The sequence below is a fragment of the Ciconia boyciana genome, chromosome 11 (assembly GCF_034638445.1).
Source record: "Ciconia boyciana chromosome 11, ASM3463844v1, whole genome shotgun sequence".
Lineage (NCBI taxonomy): Eukaryota > Metazoa > Chordata > Aves > Ciconiiformes > Ciconiidae > Ciconia > Ciconia boyciana.
Genome location: NC_132944.1, coordinates 12,746,557 through 12,774,367, shown reverse-complemented (window position 1 = coordinate 12,774,367; position 27,811 = coordinate 12,746,557). Strand labels below are relative to the sequence as shown.

General features: G+C 41.4%; 1 protein-coding gene across 1 annotated transcript in view; it reads right to left on the bottom strand.

Moving 5' to 3' along the window:
• Nucleotides 1-26,554, bottom strand: part of PDZRN3 (PDZ domain containing ring finger 3) — a 146,979-nt gene extending 120,425 nt beyond the window's left edge. Inside the window, exons 1-3 of the mRNA XM_072875762.1 lie at nucleotides 25,590-26,554; nucleotides 19,265-19,351; nucleotides 18,003-18,110 (exon numbers count right to left, since the gene is read on the bottom strand). Coding sequence (XP_072731863.1) covers nucleotides 18,003-18,110; nucleotides 19,265-19,351; nucleotides 25,590-26,306 — 912 coding nt within the window. The 5' untranslated portion in view covers nucleotides 26,307-26,554. The remainder of the gene's footprint in view (nucleotides 1-18,002; nucleotides 18,111-19,264; nucleotides 19,352-25,589) is intronic.
• Between the last annotated feature and the right edge of the window lie 1,257 nt (nucleotides 26,555-27,811).

Sequence of the window (27,811 nt, the reverse complement as noted above, 5' to 3'; positions counted from 1 at the left end):
TTTTAGGCAATAGTTGTGGTCTTACTGGGTCTTGGAGCCCAAATCTGGCCCCATCCAGAGGAACAATAAAGACAACAGACGTGGGAGCAGACCTTAGAAAATCATACAGTATCACATCAGGCCATGAAAGAAATTGATACTGATTCAGTGTGAATATAAGAAAGTTCATGTAAGACCTTGATAACAGAGTCTGTACCTAGCTGTATGACATGATGGTTCATCCAGCTCTACTGTTAGGAATCCTTTAACTGCGTAGTGCAAGTTGAACATCTTTAAAGTGGAAAGAACCTTTGTCTATGGGCTTGAACAAAAATACTTTAAACCATAAACAGGACATCTGGTTGTTGTGCTCCTACTGCCTATTAGATTAGATGTTTGTTTTCTCACATGCATTTTGAAGTGGAAAGAACAGAAGTAACACTTGCCCTGACTGCTTATTATAAAAAGCATATAAAAATTATGAGCGCAACTTACTGAAGCTCCTGTCTAGCTAAATAAGAAATAATTCATGCAGCTAAAATGAAAATCTTGGAAAGACTACAACTTTTATGTACTGCAGTTTGACTCTAACCACCTGTTGCAAGGATTCAAAATAGCTTCCAGTATCTTTCCACATCCCAGGGCTCTGTGAAAGAAGTCTCTAAAAGGGGCCTTCGAAACAATAACACTCCCCACCTGGAAAGGAAAGTTAGTGTCAGCCTTCGCGGCAGCTGCTAATGTGAAATTCTTCTTTTACTGATAGGGGAAAATGGCCATTTCAAATTTATAACTGAAATCTTACTTTGGTTTAAGTGTGTGAAGTGAGAAAGCTTGCCCTGGCACCTGTTGAAATGTATCAGGCATCACTTTGCTTCATTGAACCTATCAGCCTTTACAGGCTAATAACCGATTATATCGGTAGAAAACCGCCACTACAGGAACATCTGTTTACCAAGAAAACTTTCGGTTCCATCTTGAAGAAGAATCAGCTTTTCCTTTCTCCTCCTAACTTCTCTCGCATCCCCTGCAGCTGTTCTCCCATGAAACAATAGATCGATTCAGACTTACCCCAAAAGAAGAGATCACAACCAGAAATTACATCCCTCTCCGGGTTCCCAAAGCAAGAAGACTTTCACTTCTTGCTGACTTGCAGCACATAGGAACTGGCTTTTACACAAATGAGGATGTACCTACTTGGCCTTGTGCACTTGTGCTGTTGGATTCCCAAGTGACTGAGACCAAGATAAATGTGTTTGGGAATAGAAGGTTTTAGCCCCCTCTATGTAATTCCTACACAATGTTATCATCATGCAAGCTGAACAGCCAGACAAATAGCAGTGATGTGTAGCCGTTGTCTCTCGGAAATATTCTGAGTAAACTTAAACTTCAGTTGACAGCTTTTTCATTTCTTTACCTTTTGAAGTTTTTCACTTGCACTAAACTAATGCCCTAAACTAGTTGTGGTAATGCTTTGCTTTGAATTCAGTAGTCCGTAACAATCTGTAGTTTTGCAATCAGATTCTCCTATTTTGATAAAATTCCTCTGTTACTTTTCAAAATCCCCACAGACAACAAAAAAGTTAACTCAAAGGATGATTGTACAGAGGAATTAATCAGATATGTATATAATGTACTGCACAATGCCCCAAAGTAAACCAATTTATTTAAGGGTGATTGTAAATAAAGTTCGGTAAATATTTCAGCCAAAAGTGAATTTTAAATTCAACTTCATTCCTCTCAAAGCACATCAGCTGCCTTTCACTAATTTGTCTCTAACAGTAGTACCCGCGAAAATGTTCACTTATATCAGGTACTTGACCACTGACTTATTTTCAGTACTTGTCTTTATGTGTATTAGCGTATCTCCTTACATGTTTGCATTGATGTCTTCAGTTTAAAAATCCCAATTCTTACCCCTTTGCATTAATTTGTTCAATTTCTGTTAATTTCTCCATACTTGTTTAATACTATTATAGAACTTCCTATAAATAACTATTATTATTGTTAGTGGACACCCGACTTCTAGACTGAAATTGAAGGTGTGTTTTCAAGTCTTACAGGGAGAACTAGAAATAAATCTTTTAAATTGTATGCAGTGCAGTGAAAGATCCATCTATTCTTTGTTGCTGACTTCCAGATTTTATCCAAAATACCTTCTAGATAAATTGCTTGTTGAGGTCCCAAAAGAACTAAAAAAAATCTTGCCTTGTGCTTCCCTTTCTAAAAAAGCCTCTTCTGGAGATACGCATGCTTTATTTTCTTTCCCTCCCTTATACGTCTACTTATAATTTTCTCCTTTTAACTGTACAATAAAGGGATTATGTAAAACAACATCTGAGTACACATAGCTTTTGTAACAAGGTGTTTAAGTGTATAAAATTATATTAGGTCTGTCTAGGAAGTCCTTAAATGTCTGTCTAATATCTTTCCCTTAAGTGGCTCCTTCTTTTGCTTTATATTTTCTTACATGTAAAGTTATTCCAAGTACCAAACTGCTAACAAAACGAAATAATATTTTATTGTTCCTCTACTTTTCCACTAAGTTTTACCTATCTGTTTGTTGCTGGTCTATAGCTTTTTCCTTCTTTAGACTTTCAATTCGCCTCAAACTCTCAGCCTTCTCAGAGTAGGTGGTCTGTAACATTAAACCATCAAGCAATCAGTTTTATGCTTTCCTTTCAAACTCCAGCCCCAGCTTTCTTTTCACAAACAACAGTAGGAAATCCTCTGTCTGACATAGTAAGGGATAAAGCAAAACAAAAATCAGGCCCATCTGTGATTCAGAGATACACTTAGTGCTCTTAATGCCTAAAATGCTACATGTTTTGATATAATAGTATACTTTAATCCAAGGGCTATTTAAATGATAGACAAAGTAATGGCTGGGAGAGAACAACAACAATAATAAACTCTAGCTTTAGAACTGACCTTGATCTAGAATTTGTTGAATTTGTACATCCAACCAAAAGGAAATTTTTAACTGTGGAGCTCAACTATAAACTTTTATAGAATAAATTTGGTGAGATCATGACAGAAAAAAAAATTTACATTCGGAGAAGAAAAGTAATTTTAAATAACTTGGACATTTGACAATAATGCAAAGTATGATGTGTCTCTAAATCACAGGGAGTGGTAGAAATCACTGTGTTTCAGTTGCAAAGTCATTATTCCAGGTTCCAAGCCTGTACATCTACTCTGCAATTAATGGTAGACACTGAAATTTAAAATAAGGAATAGACAATGAGTGCACTGTAACAAAAATAATGGGAATATTCTGAAAAGGGGAAAAAACCCAACATTTTCCCACTTCCAAACAGAAAGCTAATGTTGCATTTCATTTTCTTAAAAAGAAAATATTTAGTAATCCATAACAAGAACATAATATATGGTGGTTCACTATCTCGTGTCAAAAATTTAGTTTGTGAGGAGAATAAAAGCAGCTAGTAATCTGGACATTACAAATTGAAGAAAGTAAAAGTCTATCAGTTTATAACAACTGGGTTGTTATGAAGTGGGAGACTGAACTAAAAATCTGTCATTGTTTTCCATGAAATTATTCTCAGGTGTCAAACACCACAGTTTGGACTCTTCAATGACTACTTAAGGTTTTACATACTCAAAGGAAATGTAAAATGAATTCGTGTCTTTCATAGGTCAGTGGATACGCTGTTTGTGGATTATTTTCATATGCTTATCGACTCTGACACTCATGAGTAGTACCCAAGACCCCTGTTTTTTCTTATTCTAATGCATATACTTAACTTTAAGCAGATGAATAATCCCTTTGGCTTTAGTAAAACAAATTCCATACTTAAGCATTACCATACATGTTTTACATGTTCAGGCTTTTTCTGCCCTGTAATAGCTTATGGTAAAACTGCTTTCATTAGGGGCAGCTTTATACCTAGGGATTCCTTGCTCACCTACAGATCATACTATAGGCTTGCACGGAACTTACAGTAATAGTTACAATAAATAGTTCTAAATTTACTGTTTATCATTAGATTAGAAAAGATTTTACAAATGTGGCTATCAGTTCTCATAAACTCACTTAGGGAAATCTTCACCACTGACTTGAGCTAGATAAGATTTCTGCCCTAGCAGATATCAAATTAATTGGACGCTATGCTCATTACTTCAGGTCAGGATTGTGCCTTTCCATTTTTAGCAGCTTTTAAAATACTGTCTTACTACCCTTGGCTACTTGCTTACTCAAAGACAATGTCCTTTGAGAAAGGGCTTGCATGGTTTGAAATGTTGTGGTTTGCAGTTAACAACTCATTGATTAACACACCAAGGATAGATATAAACAAAGACATTTATTCTTTTAGCATGTTTGGCTTATATACTTATTTCCATAGTCCTTTTTTCCTTGCAAAAGATGATGGACATCATCTGATTGCCTGAGAATATGAATGACTTAGTGTGATTATTAGTCTGGTGGCAAAAAGCGGTCAAGACCTTTCCCAAGACCTCCATTTATAGCCTTAATTTGCATTCTTCTACAAGGATAAGTAAATTCTACCATGGTTTATCGCTTCATTGACAACTCACTTTAATTAAGCAGCCATGATAATTGCATTTCTTCCTGAAACTGCAGGAAAACACTTTCTAAGCAGTTAAAAGCTTTTGGGCTTAGGTTTTTTTCAAAGGTTTTCTAAAGGAGGGGAATTAAATGGTTGCAATCAGACGCAAACAGGTTGCAAGGGCCAGACTCTGCAATCCTTGTTCATACTGAACAGAACCTCAGGCTATGGAATAAACCAATGGAAAGCAAATTATTTTTAGGGTAAGTTATCATTCAGGATAAAAGGGACAGAGTTAGTGACAAGTGTATCATCTTAGTTCTGACTGTGGGGTTTTGGTTCTTTTGTCCTATAAATCTATTCAAATTATAACATGGTATTCAAAAGCAAGCATAAAGTAAGCAGGAGACTAACAGTGCATCTCTCAAATCTGGAGGACTCTGGCATGCTACTTTCCCCGATTCCTCAGTTTATGCATGAAATTCATTTCATCCCAAAAGAAACTTCACAGCATCTCCTCAACCCCCTAACTCCTCCCTATTTCTGCCTGAGATACATGACTAAAATGTTTCTTGTTAATCTAATGAGTTTGGGTGTCTAACAAAGAACCACAGCAGAGTGTCTGGGGAAGGCAAGCTGGGAAAACTGAAATGCACGGTGTCAGCCCAGTGAAAGTAGCCTTTAATAGTCTATAAAGCTTGGAGATTTGCTAGACCTGGCAAGAGGCTAATATATTATCTATTGCTCTCTTTGACACCCTTGCTCATTCCTGTGTTTATTACTTGTGTCTAAAGTCAGCTGCTCTGCAAGTCTGCAAATGCCTTCTGCAATGAGAAATCCACAACGAGGGCAAACAAACTTGCTTTTTGCTAAACTTACAGAGAAGGAGAGAAAGAGAGAGAACATTTTAATTAGCAGCAGGGGGTAAAACTGGCTAAAACTGAAGGAAAAGGTTCTAGTTGCTAGAGAAAGGTTTGTAATAGAAACAGGCAGCAATTCCCCTGCTGCAGAGAAAACTTTGCCTACAAAGCTTTTAAGAGGAAAGAGGGAGGCCAAAATGAAGGGAAAACAATGAAAGGTTATATTTTTTTAAAAAAAAGCATCGGTATGTACTGGCTCCTTCAAATACAGGAAGGAATCAGAGAGCTGGCTGTGTGAACTTTTAAATTAAAACAAGAGTTGCTAGCAGGACACTTATGAACTGTAACTGCATCTGAAGACAGTTCACTGCTTTATGTTCCAAACTGTTTGACGCTTACCACTGCTAAAGGCAGGCTGTGAGAAGCCAGCTTTTCTTCAGTCTACAGCACGAAAGGTGCCAAAACTTTTACTCTGAAATGAGAGCTAGGGGTTCTTGACAAACTAGCAGGAAAAGGAAAGTATTACTAGCAGAGAAAATGGGAAAATGCAAAAGTGAAAATTACATAAATTCAAATTTTATTGCAAGCCTGTGATTACGACAACTGCCTCAACTCAAGTAAAGAAGGGAATCTAACTTGGTGCAAGCCAGTGAGGGTGCCCCTGAGAAGTGCAGCTGCCAGGGCTTTCTTGTCTGTGAACATCCTCAATATTTTTAGCAACTTTTCATGTTCTATGACACGATCATTACCTGGCTTTTGTTTGTTTGGATTTGGAATGAACTAAGCTTTAAAGAGTTTGATACACAGTTCTTTCCAAAAACACTGAACGATTTAAGAATCCTTCCTAACTGTAGACGTGAGATTTCTTTACGACTTACAATATACGAATATTAGTCTTGATTCTGAATGAACTACAAGGGAGAAACAAATAAATATGCAGTCAGTGGGGTCTCCTCATTAAACAAAGATTATTTTTTTCTTTGCAAGAAATTTGCATCAGAAAAAAAGCACTGTACAGAAAGGAGGTTGTTTGTTCTTAGGTTTCAGCAAATGATTATAAACTTCCATACATAGTACAGATTTACACACCTACATAAGTTCATCAAATATTTCTTTAAAAGAATAAGTGCTTAGAAGTTTGTGTGAGAACTGTGGTAAAAGCAGTAATTGTAAAAATGTAAGATAACTGCACTGGTGTGTCTGCCCAGCAGCTGCTCTGCCCAGCAGCCAGGCTGTTTTGTGCAGGGTTCCTGGTGGCTCTGGTTTAAGCCATGCCCTTAGCCATATTTAATTCAACAGGTTAGACTGCATCTTTATGTAGAACAACATGCCATCTGCTTACAGATCAATCCCACCTTTGCCTTTTACACTAAGTAGTACTTTGTATCAGCAGTATTATGCTACTGCACAGACTCAGCATTTAGGGAAGAAAACAATTTCCTTTTTTGCTAGAGGGAAAAACAATTAGCCAGAAAACAATGGTGCATCTCCACATGCCACACAGGAAGGATAATTTAAACTTCCAACCGCTCTGTATTTGCAGATCAGGTTAGATATTCTGGGATTTCCAGTGAATTCAATGGGACCTGCTCTGAGCTAACAGTCTATGCCCAGTTTACATGTGGTATGGCCAGAGGAGTCTTTCCTTTCTCACCACGACCTTCTCCTTGTCAAACCACAATGTATGTCCATCCAAAAGCATACTCTCAGAAATATTGTAAGCCCTAAAAATCCCACCATTTCAGCAACAAAATATTTCTTTATCTTAAATATTATCTTTTGTCCATGACATGGCTTCTTATTGATAAACAGTAGTAGAATTTGAAGTAGCAAAAATAAAAATAATCACCCTATTCACTTAACTCACGAAAGCTCTACCTAGAATCCGTTGCTATTTATGGTCAGATTTTGGTCTTAAAAAGAGAGGATTGTTAAAGAAGAAAAAGATTTTTGTTTGGAAATCAAGTTAGAGAAATACACTTCAGAGAACATTGCAAGGGTGGAGATCAGATGATCTCTTTGTGTGTTTCTTTAGGAAGAAAAAGAAGTTATGCAATTCCAAGCAGTCATGTGGTATGGCAGCTGCTAAAGTTACTGCTAATTTTTATTAGAGCTGGCCAGAGCCAGAAAAAGGTCTGCTTTATAAGTAAGACCTTTTAAGAAATAAACTAAATCTGCCTGAGCTGGGAAGCCTGTAGAACTGAGAGAGGAGAAGAAGAAAAAATAGCACTAAAAAGTTCTTTTTTCTACCCCCCCCATGATTCAGGAAACATTTTCACTCTCCCTTCCTGTTGCTGGTTTCTTTCTCATATTCATCCAATCAATCATATATATATATATAAATAAATAAATATATATATATATAATATGTACTACTTTTCAGCTCAAATTCCTGCTGAACCCCATGGCCCAAAAGGACTATTCACGTGCACAATGTGTATGTGCTTTTATTCACCCAAGGAAGAAACGTGGCCCTGGGCTACAGGCTTTAGTTGACCCTGCTGTGAGCAAGTGCGTTGGAGTAGATGATCTCCACAGGTCCTCTCCAACCTCAGCCATTTGGTGATCCTGTGAAACATTTAATGTTTTTATTCTATTCATTAAACTTAAAGATGGGATTTCAAAATTACCAATGTCCTTCTGATATTTTACAGGACTGAGCACCTGTGGCTCATGTCTTTGTAAATCTGTGCATAAATTAAATTGGTTCCTGGAACAAGCTTGATCACCAAAGCTTTTACTTGCTTTCAGTGTTGCACGCTTTTGTGCACTTCAAAGTTATTTGGATGGTGGCAAAAAATAAAGAATAAAGGCAAGTACTTCCAGATAAAATTCACTATGCTAAAAAGAGAACAGTCATGACTCTTCATATGTCATCTAATCCCAGTTTAAACAGAGGATGAATTCTTTACTGATGGTAAATGGCCCATATAAGTAAGCTGTGGATACTATACTGGGGTTATGGATGCTAAGTGTGACAGTGTGAAAGGGTATGTTAAGAAGAGCCTGCTGTAGAGTATACTTCTCCTGAGATCCATAGGTCAAGTCCTAAAATAGATGCTATATAAATTAATGATATTTTTTAAAGATTATTTAAATACCAGACTTCAGTAGACTATTAAAAAGGGGCTTGCACAATCAAAAGATACTGTTTTCCAGATTCTGACTTTTTTCCACCTGCCTCATGCAACTGAGGCACATTAGACCTTTAATGCATAATTTAAGTTGCAGATAAGATGCTCGTGCTATTTGGGAATTGCATGGCCCAGAGCACAATAATCACCTAGCCCTTCACAAAAGGAATGCCTCCAGTCACGTACCCAGGGATAGGATGTGCGTCTCTACCACCTAGTGATCTACCCACATAGCTGGTTTGTACCACTCCTCCTTCCAGTCATTAGAAATTCTCAGCTTTCCTTTTTTGAAGTATTACTCCCCCACCCAGTCTTTAAACCCCAAATTTACTTTCCAAGGTAAATTCCCTTTACAGATAGAAACTTTTTAGAAATGCTACATGATTATAAGAAAACTAACATAATACTAACTTACTTTGGATACTAAAATGCATAATGAAGTCTTAAAAGCAACAACTTAAATACTACAGTCATTTAAAAGCCCCAGTGCTGAAGCAAAAAATTCTCAACTACTATTATTGTCAGCCCAGTACCATTTGTGTTTATGAGAGTCTAAAAACTTTACAAGTCCTGTAGTTGCACTTTGTAGTGGAACATAAAATAGTGAAGTTATATCGTTTTAAACTTTATCAAAAAATCATGCATAAGGTACAGAAGCAGTCAACAATGTTGGAATTAATTTCACAATGCTGATAAGTTGTCACCTCTTAGTGTTTACAGCACAGAACTGCAGTTAATTGTGAACGGCTTCCAATTTTTCATCGTGTAAAGAATAAACTAATGAGGCAAAGGAAAAAGCCTTATGTATGAGAGAAAATACGAATCTAATGCCATTACTGCTATACAATTTGATATAGTAAATTTGATCAACTTCTAATCAACTATCCTCATTTTCCACGTTTTCCTGTTTGTAATGTTCCGTGTCTTACCAAAAACTAACATTTAGCGATTTTGAAAAAAGAAACAAAACAAACCCCCATATTGGAATGTATTTTACTGTCAAGCAGTAAGACTTTATTTGACTTAAAAGCTACAAATACCATGAATCAGAAGTGATTCTGCATTATATTTCTTATTAGAACAGATTCCAGGATTTCAGTTCAGTTTCTGTATTTTGTGTGTGGAAAAAAGGAAACATACTGTTGTGAAGAAAGCAGAAGTAAGGCACTCGTGGCAAGCAGGTCTGCATGCCAATGCTCTTGTTCTGAAGAAAAATCCCACTACCAGAATAAACCAGGTTTGAGCTGCACGATCAGGATTCAGGATCCCCAGGAAGATTTGGTCACCCGCACACATTCAGTACTTGTCACATTTGCTGGACAAATTCCATTTTTAATTCCAAATGAAAAGTTATGCAAATTTTACTCGTGCATTTTGAATAGCAATGGTCTGAGCTTGCTTTTTTTTGTCAGTTAATTTGCACTTACTTTATGCATATCTTTTAGTACAATTGACATGGTAATGTACTGCGTATGTACTAAATTAAGGATGATTGTGTCTGATTGCCCAATTATTATGATACAAACAAAATGTGTGAAAATAGTTGATAGGACATTGTGTGTTTTCTCTAAAAAGACTCAGCGTGTTCAAAAATCTAAAAATAAAATCTAACAGTTAATCATAATGGTTTGGCTTCAAATGTGGAAAACTGAACAGGAGAGGATTTAAAATGCAAGGAATTGTACCACATGTGAAAAGAAGATTAAATTGTCCCATTGTTATATGTTCTGTACACACCTTTTTAAAAAAGTATTTGTCTGTTGGAGTCTGACACGTTTCTCTCTGCTTAGCTACAGAAAATATGAAACAGCTATTTTTCACTACTTTGAAAGAGTAATAATTCATAACACCAAAATCTAGATTTCTCAGGTGGTTTGTGTTTTCTCCTCAAGGCATGTGTCACAGCCGTGGGCTGACCTGCAGCATCATGACTGCTGCTGTAGCCCACGAGGTGACACACCAGGCTTGTCCTCTACTGCAGGACAACCGTCCCACCACCCCGTTCGAAGGAGGGAACAACCTCTCTTTGCTTCTGCACTGAACAGCCTGGCAAAGGGCAGGCTAGGCACTGACCGATAGCTGTTTTATCAGGATAATTAGCATGGACTGGTTTACCAGAAAATGGTAAACACAGCTGAGGGAGAATGGATGAGGTATTTCATGAGCTATGTGATCAGGCACTACACAAGTCAACTGAGCGAGTCCCTTGCTTAATGTGAGATTTGACAGGCCTGGAAATTATCAAAGCAGTTTGCATTTCCTTTCCAAGCCCTGTTCCTTGTGGTACCAAACAAGTTAATAACCGTGCCAAAGAGAAAAAACTTTTTGAGGCAGGGCATATGCTATATAATCTGTGACTTTCACTGCTTTTTAAAGCATTATAAAATGCTATTCTATCAGTAGAATTTTTCCCCCATGTTTTCCAGCCCTGTAGTCTTGAAAAGTTTGATGCGAGAGAATCTGTCCTGAAAAGTGTATTCCTCATAATCACGTCTCCTTTTTCTCAAGAGCAATTTCCCTTTTAACTGGGTAATTCCAACACAAACATCAACAACATTATTTAATTCCTCTGCAGGGATTGTGGATGCTACATCCCAGCCCGCCCCAACTGCAGAGCTTTCATCCTCCGCACTGATTTCCCCGTAGTAGGGATGTCAAAGGGTCTCCATGGGGTACAGCTGTCTGTAGAGAGTAGCATGCGAGAGGAATTGGGATTGTAGGTTATTTCCAGAGGGAAAAGGGGAACGGGGCTGTCAGGACAAAATGCTGATGAAGTGAGGAAGTGCCAAAGTGCAGCAGCAAAGTCGCAGATGAAACAGGTATTGTGGGAAGCTGAGCAGCTCTGGGAACCGCTGGCAGGTAGGTGCAGGGGCCATCTCCTGGGGCTCGGAGAAGACCCACCACTGGAAGACCCTCCAAACATGACTGATTCCAGCAACAGGCTCTAGGTTTATCCCCTAGGTCCAATTAACTTACAAGTAGTCTGTGTAAAATGGGAATGGCTGCAGCCACTCTGCACATATGTGAGGAACACGGACAAAATTCTACAGTTAAACTGTTGCCCCCCCCAAATTCAGTGTGAGCAGGGCAGAGCTGCACGAGGGGTCCCCGTGTGCCCCCGGTGTGACTTGGATACCCCAGCAGCACTTGTCTTCTGGGTTGAGCTAAAGATTTGTGCTGCTATAGGGAAAGCTCTTTCACAAATACAACTGCAGCACCTACAAAGGAAAACAGTATTCCTCCTAATTCCAGTAGTGGCAATTATTTTCTCTGATTTGTGCACAGTTGTCATGCCCCCCTCTCAAGAGCACTAAAGGTTTTACAGGACAGATTTTTACATTAGCTAAAGACTGATACCGGGTTGTTCTCAAGCACACAGTGTTAGCAAGGAAAGCAAGAGCAGAGGGAAGTGCAGGGTAGAGGGCTGTGTGCAGGGGGAGAAGGGACACAGACACCGTAATCCCATTAATTTAGGAAGTGTTACACATAAGGGATCTATTCCTGAGTTGAGAGAGGGTTTTTTGGATAATTTAATTACCTCTTTTTCATTCAGCATGCCCTTGAGAGCAATATTCTAAGCTTCCACAGATTCAAAATGCCCATGTTATGCTTAGGGTCAACATGCTGTGGGCTTCTATTAAAAAGTGGAAAGAATAAGATGGCGCGGAAATTTGAGAGGAACTGATGCTGGACCTTTTCAAAAGTTGCAGCATGAAACGTGCTTATAACTTGAGCTCTGCAGCCTACTTATCAGTCAAGAGGCAGAGACTGTAAATCCATAATACTAGAAACAACATTGCTTGCTTTGTTTGCGACACTTATATTTTCATCCCATCCAATTTATTTTTATTTTTGGTTCACGGGAAGGACAATAGTACAGTATTTAGTGTAAAAATCCTGTTGTACCTCTTTGGTTTGTTCTCTTTTTGCTGTCTGGCTCATCCCCGTGCTTCCCCACCTCCCTGCCGCAGCTTAGACTGTAGCGCTGGTATGAAATCAGGCAAATACATTTATGAGAGGAAAAAATGCAGTGATAACCAAAGCCGCCTGTTTCCATTTACATTTTCTTCTTAAGGTTATTATTATTCCCTTTTGACCGAGCTGTGGGATCTATGTTTTAGCACAGGCATGATGCTGCTTTGTAAGATACCATTAACAGATAGGGACAAAGGGCTTGGAAAGTTTTCTAGGAGCATAAACTCTAAAAAAAGCTGACTCTGCTATAGCTGCACTCACTGCCCCGTTGTGTTCGCTCTCCACAAATACTCTAATGTGCTTGCGTGTCCTGGCAGGAACTTGAACAGCCAATTTTAAGTCACTGTCTGAAAATGTTTTCTTCCTAGAAAATTAATTCCTAAGTGCATGTAGCCGCACAGTAAATCTTGTTTGCAGAGCTGAACTCTTCCATTCATGACAATGAAAAAATTCTGTTTAACCTATACGGTTGTCAGAGTTCAGCTAGTGCTTGCAGTAGGTTTCCTGCCAGTAGCTAGAGGCTTAGGTTTATCCTACTAAAGCTGGCATAATTTTAAAAAGTGCTCACCAGCAAATGAGAAATTGAAGGCCATGTTCAGTTAATAATTTTATTCACTGATTATTTGTGGAAGTCTTCTGTGAGCTGTCTGTGAGCGGTGATAAGTGGAACAGGGCGCACAGGGCAGGGACAACTGCATTCTGACAAGAAAACCAGATTGGCAGCACACTGAACCCTTTCAGCCCGGAGACTCAGTCTTGTGGAAAAACTAGACCCCATCACGCACCAGCAGGCCACATAAAATGTTTCTTCATTTATTCATTCACTCAATTGTAAAGCTGCCCTTGCCTCAGCAGCGGATCTTTCTTAGTATGTATGTGTCACTGACAGGGAAAGGTATGCCATCCGCCGGCCAGCGCATCCTTCCTCTTCGTTCCTGCATGGGCGATGTACTTTCTCTGTGCTGATTTGACTTTTCAGAGGCTATGTTGTTAACACAGCTACCAAATTAATTTTGCGGAAAGCCACCTAGCCACCTCATGCGAGCAGAAAGTGGCTCTGCCCAAACAGCACACATACTACAGGGCGAACAGGGAACCCACAGCAAATTGTAAATTTTCCTTGTATGTATACAGTAGAAGAAGATTTGCGAGGAAGTTTCATTGTTCTTACATGTAATCTGTGAAGAAATCCACGTAATAGAAAAGCAGCCTATAATTTGTAGCAAATGAGTGTGCTTTGGGGAAAATCAATCAAATGCACTAAGATGTGTTCTCAACTCCTAAACTAATGATCCTTCCTGTGAGCAGCATGAAACACTGGGCAAGTCCCAGGTGGCATAAATCCTCAAGGTTTCAGTGGAGCTGTGACAGTTTATACTACCTCAACAGTACCCTAATTGTGCTTAAAACTTTTTAAGGTGGCAAGCAGTCAGCGTTTCAAAAGCATCCTTCTAAGCAGTCACGAAGCTAAACAAATACGTTTACTAATTAGTGAGAAGAGAATGCCATATTTAATTTATAATCTTTCAGAGCTGATGTGCTTAAAAATAAAAACTCTGAAAATCTAATTCTGTCTTAAGAAATGCCAAGCAGCTGCGTAGAGGAGGCATTCATGGCTGGGACTTGAACCAACTTCTGTTAAGAGAGGAAATTAGGACCATTTTGTTACCCTGACAAAAATGAAATCTATGAGAACAGTAATTCCTTTGCATAAATATCAATAGCTTCAGGATGTTTTTAACATGGCAATTTGCTATGGAACATCTTAATGATAATTCAGTAAATCACTAGTACTGCATTAAATCAGCTACTTGCCTTGAATGTATAAGTACAGAACTGCATGAAAAACATGGAGTTTTTTGGAGAAAAGCTCATAGTATCATTACTTCCTCACTTCTAAAGTAATTGTGAAAGATCTGAAAACAGATATAGGTAAGAAGCATTGGTTTACATAGAGCAGTTACAAATAGACCAAAATCCAAGTCTTTAACCCTAACTTGACAAGAACTTCTAGAAGTTATTTCCCTGTATACCTCAAATTACTCATTTGCAAAATAAGGATAATATTATTAAACAGTGAGGGGGAATTATTAAGCAGTTAATAGCCATAACATGATCTTCATAGGCCTGTGTAAGCACTAAGTATCATTATTATTTAACAGATTCTGTAAAACAAAATACAAGGGAAAAAGGATATTTCTCTGTATTTCTGTTACATGCTGCTTTAAAGACTGAGTAGCACAGACCATGAAACATTCATCTTGATGTGTGTCATTTAGCAGTACCAACATGTACTTTACAGTGGCAGCACTTATGTCAATGATATACAAAGGGCCAAAATATTGCTTTTACAGAAAACTCAAGACAATTCTTAAACCTGATTAAATTATTTGCATTTAACCTAAAAGATGTAGAACAGGAAATCCAAATTACATAAGGAAAATATGTTTAAAAATTATCTCTGACATAATTCAGTTTATCTCAGTATCAGTTTGTCAGGGTAGAATTTGCAAGCAAATATCAACATAACAATGCATGGGCTATCAGCTACAAACAGTACTTGTCTATATTTTACACTGCCTAATCCCTGCTCAGTAATTAGAAATGTTGTGACAGTTCTGAAAATGAGAAATGACACGCTTATTTTATATGTGCTCCAGAACGCATCCACCAGAAGATCCACAGCAAAGGAACATTTTCCAAAAGAAAATCAAATAATTTATGTTTTACTTCATTGTAAATTCTCTGTGATGGATGCTGGAATTAATTTTGGATACATTATGCTCAGCAGCTTACATTAGAATAAGAGTTCTTTGTGAAAGAGTATATTTAAAATCATGCTGGTGATACATAAAACCTTAATATTGAATGAACAAGTCAAAGCAGCTCTAGATAGCTAAATTCAGTTCTAGATAGTTAAGTTACCATCTTTCTTTACCATCTTTCATGCTTTTGAAAGCACGTGTGACCTGCTAGGATGCTCTACTCTCTACGCCAAGTTTCATCTGAGTCCTCCAGCTGTGTCCTGCCAGTTACAGCTAAATCTGTAAATGATTTTTCAGCCAAACTGCCAAATTGAAACTTTGGCAGTGTAAAGGTTATAAAAATATTTCCCTCAAGAAGGACGCTACCATTGGACATTACCTAATTTTCATCTAGATAATTTACAGGATATTTCAATTATCTAAGATAATTGGATATTAGTATGATAAAGCTCACTTAGATGCCTCGGTGCAGGAGGTATCCCCTTTTTTCCTTAACCCAGACTAGGGTTAGATATAGTGCACTAAATATAAATTGCACAGAATACAGAATGAAACAGTTGCTTTCAGGAGCTGGTGTCCACACTACGTGTATTTTGAGGGGTCTGTATTAGAGCAGTCAAGTCTACTTCTGTGAACTGGATGCCTGTAGTGGCTGGGGTGCATTAAATTAATTAATTTTATCTAAAAAAAAAATCCCGTTAGCCCACTTGGAGACTACTCCACAATGGGAATCAAACCACATTAGCTGGGCACCATTCAGAGACTGGCTTCAAGAGGACACTCCTCATCCATACTCAGATGCTGATGTGGAGGCACCCAAAGTCAACTATCGGGAAACAATGTTCTAAATTTTCATCAGCATTTTGTATATATTTAGAGGTGAGAAGAGTGAATATAAAAATGAGTTTGTGGTCAACACAAGAGTTGTCAACACATGTCAACCCACGGGTTCCTGCTGCCCTTGGTGTGTTATAAATACAACAAATTGCTCTAGTGTCTTTATTCTGGGGTTTTCTCTTATGTGAAAATGTAATTTGAACTGTGGAAAAGACCCTGCACAAACACTGCTCATGTAGGCACAACTCCACTCAGGGAGGAGACACAGCCAAGAAGTACAGCAGGAAAGCTCACCCAGCCTGTCTTCCTCTGCGTTCTTCTCAGGTTCTTAGTATTTGTCCAGCATAATGGTATTTAGTTGCTTAGCCTGGCCTGTGCTAACATTGCCAAATGCTAAACTTACGGAGAGATGGAGCAGTAAGGAGGGAGTAAAAAAAAAGTGGGGAAAAAAAAGGCAGTAAGGAGGGAGGTCCCTTGCAACGGAGAGCAGATGCTGCAGAGCCCCTGGAGGTTAGCTGCCTTGTCCCCTGTGCCCTGAGCGAGGGGACTTCTACAGCCAAATGCCGTATGACTGCAATTACAGACTGAGTTACACGCTTACACTCAAGGAGACTGAACCGGGCCTGCATAGAGAGACTAGGACATTTCCTAACTTTAGGGTATTTGATTTTCCAAAGTTTTGGTTTTCATACAGTTGTTTGGTTTATGAGACTATGTACTACTTCAGAAACGGATGTCAGCTTTTCAAATATGCTTTGGGGAAATACATGCTTATGGGAAAATTTTCAGTTCAAACAAAATTGCATAGTTCTCACAAAATTGTCCAGACCTTTTCGCAATTATATTACATCATATAAATATAGTTTAAGCAACTCTGGATCATTTCACAGCTCAGCTTCTTATCTTTTTATAGTTCTGCTACTGTGGCTCCATTCTTTCCCATATGAAGAAACTTAATTAATATTTTATATCCTTACTAAATTGTGAATACAATTTACCATAACAGTACAGAAAATAGCAAATACACATTGTCCCCTGCCAACAGAAAATCCTTAACAGCTGTTTATTGCTCATTTGCAAAACATAAGAGCAATGGAATTCCATTACTTGGAGAAACTGGCTGTTCCATGATATCCTTGGCAACAAACACCGCACTTATCTTTCTGAACAATAGACTCTCAAAGCTTCTCCAGCCTACAAAAATAAGACAGTGAAGAATACTTTTTCTTAACTGTGTAAAATGCTAAACAATGGGAACTGACTCACAATCAGCTGCATTTTGTTTCATGAAAACTGACCTTTTCCTCTCCCCCCCCAAAAAAAAAAAGAAATTTGCTCACTGCAAATTGTGAGAAACGTTTCAAGCAACCATCTCTTTCACAGGAAGGAATTTTTATTGAGGTCAAGACTTTGGCAAAATGAGAAGAAATTCAGACTGCAATCGGAGTAATATAAGAACTTACAAACAACATTAAGGGAGTTACTTAGACAGGTTTATAATAAACCATACAGAAATTGCAGAGCATAATTTTTTCTAACTGTTCAAAACTTGGTTTTAGAAACCAAGAAAAATAAAATCATGGTTTGCACCACAGATATTTCACATATGGTTTTAACTAAATAACTTACAAGTTTCCAATAGCTTTAAAAAGAAATATCTATGGCATACCAGATAGATGCTAGCTCCTCAGAAAGTCAGGACTTGCACATACCATCCATAATCTGGTTTCTATATTTAGGTAAGAACTATACCTAGAGCCATGAAGGTCAGCACTGAATCAAGTCAAGCATATTTTAACAGACACATCTTCTAGACAGTGTTTACCACGGTACGTTTCTCCTAAACCCACACTAAACATCATGCCATTTGAAGACCTGAGATGGAACTCACGCTATCAGAAGAGACTGGATAGTGTATTCACATACCTCAATAATCCTGTCATGAATCTGTAGCCCTCCTTCCTTAGCAGCAGGCCCTGTATCAACTATTTTTGATACAAAAATTCCTTCGCTAGATGAACCATCTTGATTGTCCTTTAAGGATGAAAAGAAAAATATATTATTGTACCTTGAACTAACTCTAATTTGCCCTCAGCTAAAACTTGCCCATGTCACAACAGTGCATGTAATTTGAAAGAAATATTCTTATTGATGCCTTAATATGGAATTACTTTGTGCTAATGAGAACACCCGATACTCCCGTTTTGAAAGATGAAACAACCAGGAATGGGCTTCCATTAGGTGCATTAGTTGCATGATAATTATTTTTCTCTGACTTACGCCAGCTCAGTAGTAATTGTCGTTACAATTATTCTTAATGTAAAATCCAGCTAAACAGCAGCTTGCTTGCATATCAAACATAAGACAACAGTGCATTTTTATTTTTAGTTGCACAGCTCTTCCTCTGGAGGCTTAAAAATAAAACCATAAAAAACAACTTATATCTAACAAGGTATTTTCATATTCCTGTGTATTGTGTCACAAGCTTCTACCGGTGCAGAACAATGTCTCAGAAAATTGAAAAACTCTAACTGTAAAGAAAGAATAACTTTCAAGTGAATTTACTAGGAATAAATCATGATTAATGTCAGATTTCTGAGCAGCCAAGAAGTAGTTCTGAATACTTTCTAAATTACTAGGACAAGGTATAATCCACTCCTTGATCTAATTAAAGTCATATGCAGCAGCTCCAGCCAACAAGCATCCAGAAAAAATACATTAGTGAGTGTACGGTGCAGGAAACATCTGCTGAAATCATAGAATTCAAAAGTAGGTTGTTTAAGTTACGTCCCTTCACCTGCACAGAGGGCTGCTTACTCTCTGGTGGAAAGGAGAGTAAATAACATTTTCTTAATGAACTGTAAAGGGCCTAAAGCTGTGGGCCCTGAACTCATACCACATCTTCAAAGCAGTATGGTCTGAGAAAGAGATACCATGGGTTTCACCATTTTGGGAGTGACACTGCACCAGTATTAGTGTTGCTAGCTGTGATGATGTGCAAGAATAAACACGTTGTGAGAGAAAAGACAGTGTGGTTAACAGACATCCAACACAAATCTGAATATAAGATTTGCTCTGAAAGAATCCCAAGAGAACCAAATGCTTGTCAGCAGCATTCTTCCTCCAAGTGTTGACCTACATGCTTTTCCCAACTGGAAAGGGCAAACATATTTTAACAATTAACATACCACGCACGGTCGGCCACCAATAATATTAAATCCAAGAGAGCCAGAGTCACGATGAAGGACGAGAGTCAGTGCTTTAGTTTCTTCACCCTACAAAGAACAGATAAACATATTCAAAACATTTGTCTGCATTGGTAAGTAGGGTAGGTAATACTTCTATCCAGGTTTGTTGGGTTGATTTCTTATTTTTTTCTCCCATGTAATTTAGAGAAGAACTTTGTTTATAGTTGTTGTTTAGAACAACTTTGCAGGAGCAAAGTCAGCAGCTCCCAGCCTCCACACTCCAGCCACCCCACCGTTCCCCAGCAGCGCTTCTCTGCGAAACCCACCCTGTAAGATTTATGTGTATTTTTTATTGAGATCTACAGTGAGACACTTAACAGCAACAGAAGATATTTATATGTAATACTGGTTCCTGCAACTACTTGACCTAATCATATGTGATGTGTTATGTAAAATACTCCATGTTTCCAGTAGTCAAATTCTTGACTTTTCCAATGCTTGAGGGTGACTGAATCTTAGGACTGCAATTTTATGTTGCTTCTGTCTAGTGCTAGCTACATGACATTGTTTTAAATAGTATCAAACATGAAGTGTTATACAACAGAAATTCTCTGGTGAGTTTTAGAAAACAGCATTAAACAAAACTGCTACAAATTCTGCAAAAGGCCTAGGATGCCAATTGCTATTCACAGGGCCTGCCATGAATCATTTTTTTCTTTGGAATTTTAACACTAGCAAAACAGAAATCTTCCATCATTGGAAATCATTATGTTAATTCCCTAAAATATGAAATTCTGCAGTGAACAGCTCTCTGACTGGACAAAAAATGTACAACAAAGATAGACTGGATGGACCTGTAGTATTTGGGGGACTGTGTAAACTTGATCTGTTATCCTGTCCTCTTACCCCAGCTTGTTCCTCACTACAGATACAAACTCATACAAAATGTCTTTTATGACACAGTGATGCTACTTAGGTCTATTAACTTTCATTAAGACAAAAGTAAGATGTACTGTTAAAGACAACTACATCCTCACAACTTACTAACTTCAATCTCAATCAAGTGGCTGTAATTTACAGCACAACACTACAAAACTATACAACAGACAACAGCAGAACACTACAAAAAGCTATTTGAATAACGATTTTTTGGTTTTTAGAAATCAGAATAGGATCGGTATGTTGTGCATCTACAGATATATATGAACCTTGCTACCTCCAAGATGTTTTTCTTTGTTTTATCCGAAGGGTGAAAAAGTTACGAACACAAAAAAGTTTGAGGAAGTTATCTTACAAGTCTGGTTTTCATAATCAATTAATGACAAAAATTACAACAATTACATTGTAATTCAATGCAGATGTTTTTAGTTTGTGCATTTTTCTTCTAACATGTCAATCTGAAGTTGTCAATCAAATATTAATGTCTATTAAACTCATAAAAAATGTCAAAGTAATCCTGGATTACTGAATTACTTCTACAGATTTGGGGATGATAACAAATCCCCATTCCCTGCCAGTGTAAACTGGCAGAGCTCCACTGACCGCATGCTTGCACCTGAAAATTTGGGTTACAATTTTCTTGTCAGTTCGCGATCATTATCTTTCCTGCAGGTCGAATAATAAATAGACTTGGACCTGATACAGAGAAACGTGAATAAGCTCTGACTGATTTTATTTGAATTTGCCTACACTCGGCATCAGTGAGAATCAGGTAGCCAGAAGAGGCTGGAAAAATGAAGTAAAGGCTATTTCCCTGCAAGTCTTCAGACCCAGACCTCAGACAGGATTTCAAGGAACAAATTTCCAGTCCTGTGGGACCACTTTCAGGGACCGATTCAGGATTTGAAAGACAAGGACATGCTAGCGCCACTGTTTACTTTCCCTATTATGCCTTTTTAAGATGGCAAATCAATTAGAACAATCAAGAAACAATTACGACATTGCTCTCAAGACACTTTCAGTAATTGAAGTTGAATGTTTTCATTAAAGCCGCCTTAGGTGGCTATGATTTGATGCTTTTATACCTAGCAGAACAAGTATTAAAGCAGATGGGTTTGAATGAGTCAAAAGTTGTGGGGGAAAAAAAAGCTAATTAAGTTTTTCATAGGTATTCCTGAAAAATGTCCGGGGGGGTTTAAAGAAACTTTGCAGGCAGTTCTGATGGATTAGTACGCTGTCTCCATCTTCTCTGTGGCAGCAGAGCTGTGTTACAGAGTACAGCCCACACGTCACTGCATTGCACTAATCTCACCATCCGTGCGGAACTGCCCCGGCACCAGGGAGGCAGCAGCGCGTTGCTTTGGCACTTGGTTACTTTTGCAGATTCACGTCTCAAGTCTAAAAAATTTCTTTAACAACCTTCTTAGCTTCATAAGGAAGCCACGATGCAAATGATTTTTCCAGGGCTCTGCCTTTCTTTTCCCCTCTAACATGTCTCGCATTCCAGCGAAACAATCGTTAAACAGTGAGGTAACTGTGGAAATGCGGCGGCCAGCATCCAGCCCTGCCCCGTCATCTGGTTCGGCAGCAGACGTGATGGTTACTGGCATGTTGTATTCCCACAGCTGAACAGAACTCTTAAACGTAATTCTTGAAATTACCGTACTTCCCAGCTGAGTAATGTGGAGCTAATAGACTGCCTTTCCCTTTAGATATTGGAAGACTCTAATTTCTTTGGTAGTGCTGTGGCTAAGAAGGTCTGTCTTCGTTACAGGAAGCACTTCAGCTCCTAGTTTACTGGCGAAAGGGCTGCCAGGACCAGCCCGGCGGATCCTGCTTGGGGACAGTCTGAGAAAACAATATCATCTTGTTTTAAAGGTCTGCATCTGACTTTTATGGCATTAAAACTTGTGTTACCACCTCCACAGAGGTATTAAACCAGAGGTCCTAAATACCAGATCATAAACTGGTTTCTGTACGTCTGATACATCTACTGAAAGTCCGTCCCTGCCTTTGGTTGTCATGACAGCAGAAGGGCTTCCACCGCGGGCTGCAGCCAGCACCATGAACTGCTTCAGATTCTCCCTTACTCATTTCTTCCCAAAGGACTTTGATGGCTGTGTACATAAAGGAACAACCACATCAGCTTATCAATAGGTGTGAACAGTGGTATGTTTCAGCAAGGATTAAGCGTTGTTTGAATAGTATAAGGTTTTTCTTGATTATTTAGACTTTGATGTTTCAGGATTGACATGTCTGATCAAAGGAAATACTAATTTTGAGTGAGACACACCACCTTCCCTACCACTCCCTCCTCAAGCTCGTCCACAATAAGCCTCACCTCTTCCCACCAAGGAATAAATAGTCACTTTCTGAATAAACCTTCAGATTTGTCTTTTGGAATAAGCACAGATCAGACATCCAGTAAATACACAGTAAAATTAAAATGCTCCCTCAGTGGCAAAGAATACACATGGAAAACACAACTGGAGTCACTTAAGGCACATCTATCTGTTTAAGGGACTTACAAAATCGTGAGATATTTACAGATGAGAGTGTGTATAAAATATGTATTTTATCCATGTTTTCTCTCAATATAGTTATGGCAGTGTTATAAAACTCACTTCAGAAATGGGAGATCGAAGCACAGGAAAGCTTTGTGATTCATCCAGCATCACAAAGGAAGTCTATGCTAAGGCAAATCCAGACCTGGGTCTCCGAAGCTGCTGAAAAAGTTTGCCCCAGCCAAAAGCCCACGAATTTGGGTCTTTCAGGGATGGGCTAATGTCCCTCAACGTCGTACTTCCCCTTTAACTAAGCATTTAAACAGAACCCTATGTGGGCATTTCTTCTGTTTTGACTAGAGGATATGTCATCTGATTCATTCTAGATTGGTTCTACATCTGTAGCAACAAGCAACCATCAGGCAGGGAAGTCAGAAGATCCTTTTTCTTCATCTACTGAGGAGCAGAACATCCTACAGTAAGTTCTGCAATCGCCACATCTAACCTATGAACCCAGTTTGTTAGTGCTAGGCCTACTTGTGTTTTAACATAGACTGAACAATTACCTCTTACATGAATAATGATCGCAATTAAATAATGATAGCAAAGGTGCTGCATGCTTTGAATATGCAATTGCTTCTGAAATTGAAATCAATTATTCCCCGTTACCATACATGTAATCCATGTGTTCAGGGACCCAATCCTTAGGCAAGTACGTATGCTCTGCTGAGTGTTACAATCTGCATTGCGGACTGCACAGTCCATGCTAGCATCTCTGAGAAAATAACCCCAGAGTAAAAATTTGGAAGCATGCCACAGCCCAAAATTGGTAAAGCATCCCCTGCACTAGGTGATTACCATGGGTCTTTTAAAAAACTCTCTAGTGCACAAAGATGCAAGTTTCCTGATTGTACTTCTTTGGGAGCTGGGCAGACTAAAGCTGTTAGTATTGGAAAGCTGCCCAAAATACTGTGAAAGACATGCAATTGATTGACTGCTAGACCACAAGTCTGTGGTGACATGACACCTTCCAGCTTTCTTCAGATTAGGCGCTGCTTCAGAAAACTCTATAACAGCCTTTTGTAATACGGCTGAAAACGAGCACAGTTGTCTCAGCCAGCTGTATCCATAAATTTGATAAAAAGTATTGCTGGAAACTATGTACCATGCACATTTACAACTACTTGAAGCAGCACCTTTCATGCTAATAGCAGCTCACTATGTTTTACAGAGCTGAATAATGCAAAACTAACATTATCAAGTATGTTAATGAGAGTAGTATGAGAATAAAGGTGTGCCGTTTGGATCAGATCAGGGTCGAGGAGGTAGAGGTTCAGTGAGATGATTTCCAACCGCAGGACTGCATGGAGGGCTTTCCTATCCGCAGCGATGCAAGAGGGAGCAGAGGCAGCTGTGTGCTAAGCTGTGGGAGCAGAAAGCTCTGCAGCATGCCATTGCAAAGGACAGGGGGCTGCTGTAGGAAAAGGAGGAGACAGAAGAGAACTGGCCTGAATCTTGACACGAATGGGAACCCCCATTTTATTTTAATAGTTTTACTAAGATTTTAACCAGCACCACACGCACTGTTGCCAGAAGTTAAAACAGTACATTTAGTATTAAAATATTCTTTCTGTTTTGAGTTAGCAAAACATGATGGGTTGTTTTGCCCTGGATTTCTAAAAACAAAAAAGGAAAGAAAAAAAAAAAGAAAAAAGAAGACTCTAACATGAAGTTTGGTTTCCTTTACACAGCTTTCAGAGCCTCAACATTACCAAAGGTGTGAATACAGATGTTTGACAGTTTTGAACAGTTTAATACCGCTGTGTCTGTGGTAGCACATTCCAGGTCACGGGGAGGACTCTGAATGTCTTCATTTAAAAGATAATTGGCTTCTAGGGCTTCCCTCACTGGGGAGCCTCATTCCAACTAAAACTTAGGGATTGTTGTAGCTCTGGCTTTTGATTCCGGTCATTTTATAAATGGTCTAAATCTGAGGGGCTGAAGTCAAGTTAATTTTTCTGCTCCTAAATTGAGCTTTTAAAGAACCCTGTGTGACTCTGGAAAAAAATGCAAGTATACAGCAGAAGTCTGGTATGTGGACATGGACATTACAAAGATGATGGCTTCAGATCATGAAATAGCTGGCAGGGAGTCCGAGTTGCGCAACAGTGAATCCTAAAGACTGCATTTTGGAGGAAGCCATATACTGGGACGCTAGGTGAGCTAAGGGTCTGGAAAGCATTGGGTCACAACAGCCTCTTCCAATTCACCCTGCTCTGTGTTACTCCTGGGAGTTGATTTCTGCCGGTTTAATGCCATTTCCAGCTCTGGAAATTCCAATTTTGCTGTTTAGAGGTTTCTTCGGGGAGAGAACCAAGAAGAATCAGTAATACCGTGCCCCTGGTATTTTGACGCGCGAGTTGCCTGCCATATGGGGTCCAGATACCAGCGATGGTCACGTTAGAAAACATACATATATACGGAAACCGGTGCATTACGGCTATTAAAAGCCAAAGCTCAGGTATTTCAAAGGGCTTGGGGGCCGGACGGGCTCCTCAGGACAACTCCCGCCCACAGAGAGCGGCCGCCCCCCCGGCAGGCACACCGCAGCGCGGACGGCCGGGCGGGGAGCCCCCACGCAGGGCTGAGGGCGCCGTGCCCCCCCCCCCCCCCTTCCTTCCGCAGAAACCCGCCGAGACACACGCGGGGACGTGTCTCCCGCCTCCCGAGCGGCCGCGCCGCCCCTCCGAGCCCTTCCCGCCGCCCGACACCGCTGCCGAGGCGCGCTGGGGAGCGCGGGGGCCGGGAGCCCCCGGCTCCCTCTCCCCGCGAGTGGGGCGCCCTCTCCCGCGCGGGCCCGCCGCCGCCGCGCCCGCCCTTACCTTGCCGGGGGAGGCGGCGCGGGCGCGGGCCAGGGCGTCGAGGCGGGCGCTGTACTGCGTGAAGCGCTTCTGGTATCGCAGCGCCGTCACCTGCAGCTCCAGCTGCGCCGCCGCCAGTCGCGACAGCAGCGACTGCTCCCGCTTGCCGGCGCGCAGCGCCTCCTTCTTCAGCGCCTTCTCCAGCGCCGCCGCCCGCGCCTGCAGCGCGGCGCCGTGGGCGCGCAGGGCGCGCAGGCAGCCGTGTCCGCCGGCGCGCCGCTCGCCGTGGGTGAGCATCAAGCCGCAGCCCTGCTCGCAGAGGCCGGCGGGCCGCGCCTCGCAGCGCTCCCGCATGTGCGCCTCCACGTCGCGCAAGTTGAGCACCTGGCGGCAGCCGCGGTTGCGGCACTTGGCCGGGGAGAAGTCGCAGGTCTCGGCGTGCTCGCCCAGGTGCTGCAGCGGCACCACCGCCTCGCAGCCCCGCGCGTGGTTGTCGCACTTGATGTCCAGCTTGAGGATGAGGCTCTTCAGGGGCAGGACGTGGTTGAGCTCCTTGGTGGAGATGCGCTGGCAGTTCACGGGGCAGCTGCCCTGCTGCACCACCCAGGGCAGCACGCAGCCGGCGCAGAAGACGTGGCCGCAGGGGGTGGTCAGCGGGTCCTCCAAAACTTTGTTGCACAGATTGCATTTGAAGTCGGGATCCACGTCCCCGCTGAAGCGATCCAGCTCGAACCCCATCCTCCTGCCGCTTTGCCAAAAACAAGCGAAAAGGGAAAAAAAAGAAAAAAAAAAAAAAGCCCAGCCAAAGCGACCGAGGCGCGGAGACGGGACGGGGGAGGCACGAGACACTAACTACCAGCCAGCTACCCCCGCCGCCCGAGGAGGAGCTCCGGCACCAAGCTCAGCCCGCGGCGGTGCCGGGGAGCCCCCGCGGCCGCTCCGTCCCCGCCGCGCACGGGGAGTCCCGTCCCGTCCCGTCCCGCCCGGCCCCGCCGCCGGCCCCGGCCCCGCCGGCCCCAGCCCTCCTCGCGCGCCGCCGCCGCGGGCCGCTCTCCCCGCCGCCGCCTGCGCAGAGCGCCGCCGCGCGCTGCCCGCCCCGCCCCGCCCCGCCCCGCCCACCCGGGCCGCCCCGGGGGTCCCCCCGCGGGTCCGCGGCGCGGCGAGGGACAAGGGTGCCTTTGTGGCGGGGAGAGGAGGTCGGGGGCGGGGCGGGCTCCGGCCGGTCCCCCCGAGCGGTGGCAGGTAACCGGGAGCCCGGGGATGGGGCGCGGGGCGCCGGGCGGCGGGCGAGGTGTGCCTGAGGGGATCGCTGCGGAGGGGAGAGCTCTCCGGCCGGGGGTGGGGGGGACAGGGGGGGGGCTTGGGCGAGCAGGAGGGAGAGGAGGGGTAGGAGGGGAACGGGGACGGTCGTGGGGAAGCAGTGGGAGAGGAGGGGAGCGGGGAGGTGAGGGGCCGGGGGCGGGCGGGAGGTGGGTGCGGGCAGGGGGAGAGGAGGCGGGCAGGGACGCGGAGGGATGCGAAGAGGCTCTGGTGAGAGAAGGCGAGGAAGGAGGAGTGTAAACTATCGTCACGTTAACGTACAGTTGGTAACAAACGGGACGGCTTGCTCAGAGCAGAGCGTCGGGGCGTGTTGGCTGGGGACGCGCCGACGTCCGGGGCTTTTGGCGAGGGCGCTGCATGGAGCTGCCCTCCAGGGTCAGGTCCTCGGCGAGCTGCTTGGAAATTGGACTGGCTGTTCCGTTCTTTGGGGAGACATCCGTACACCGCCAGTGAGAAGAAGTGCAAACAGAACAGTCTGCCAGTGCTGCTCGTATCCTTATGGCAAAGGGATACGTTTTTTCTGGGTTTGCATAGCCTGTTAATGTCCCATCAATGCCACTTGGTTGTAAGTGAGGGAGATCAGAAAAGGTTACCACTTTTGATATCTGTTTCTGCCTGGAGATGATTTAAAAGCACTCCAGAATATGCTATAAAAAGCTAGCTAGACCGCACCTGAAGTACCAGACATAGCATTAGGCAAAAACAATTTCTCTTACAAGGCAGATACTCAAGTACTGAAAAAAGCAATAAAAGAGAACAGCTTTGTTCCTTGCGGATGGTGGAGCAGAATTCTCACAGGCACTACAGGCACATACCAGCTCACTTGTTTTTTTAATGTGTTTTGCTTTATGGCAAAGTAGAAGCCCAACTGGAAACTTCAGTTTCAAATGACCTTTAGTATATGCCTATTATATCATGGTAAA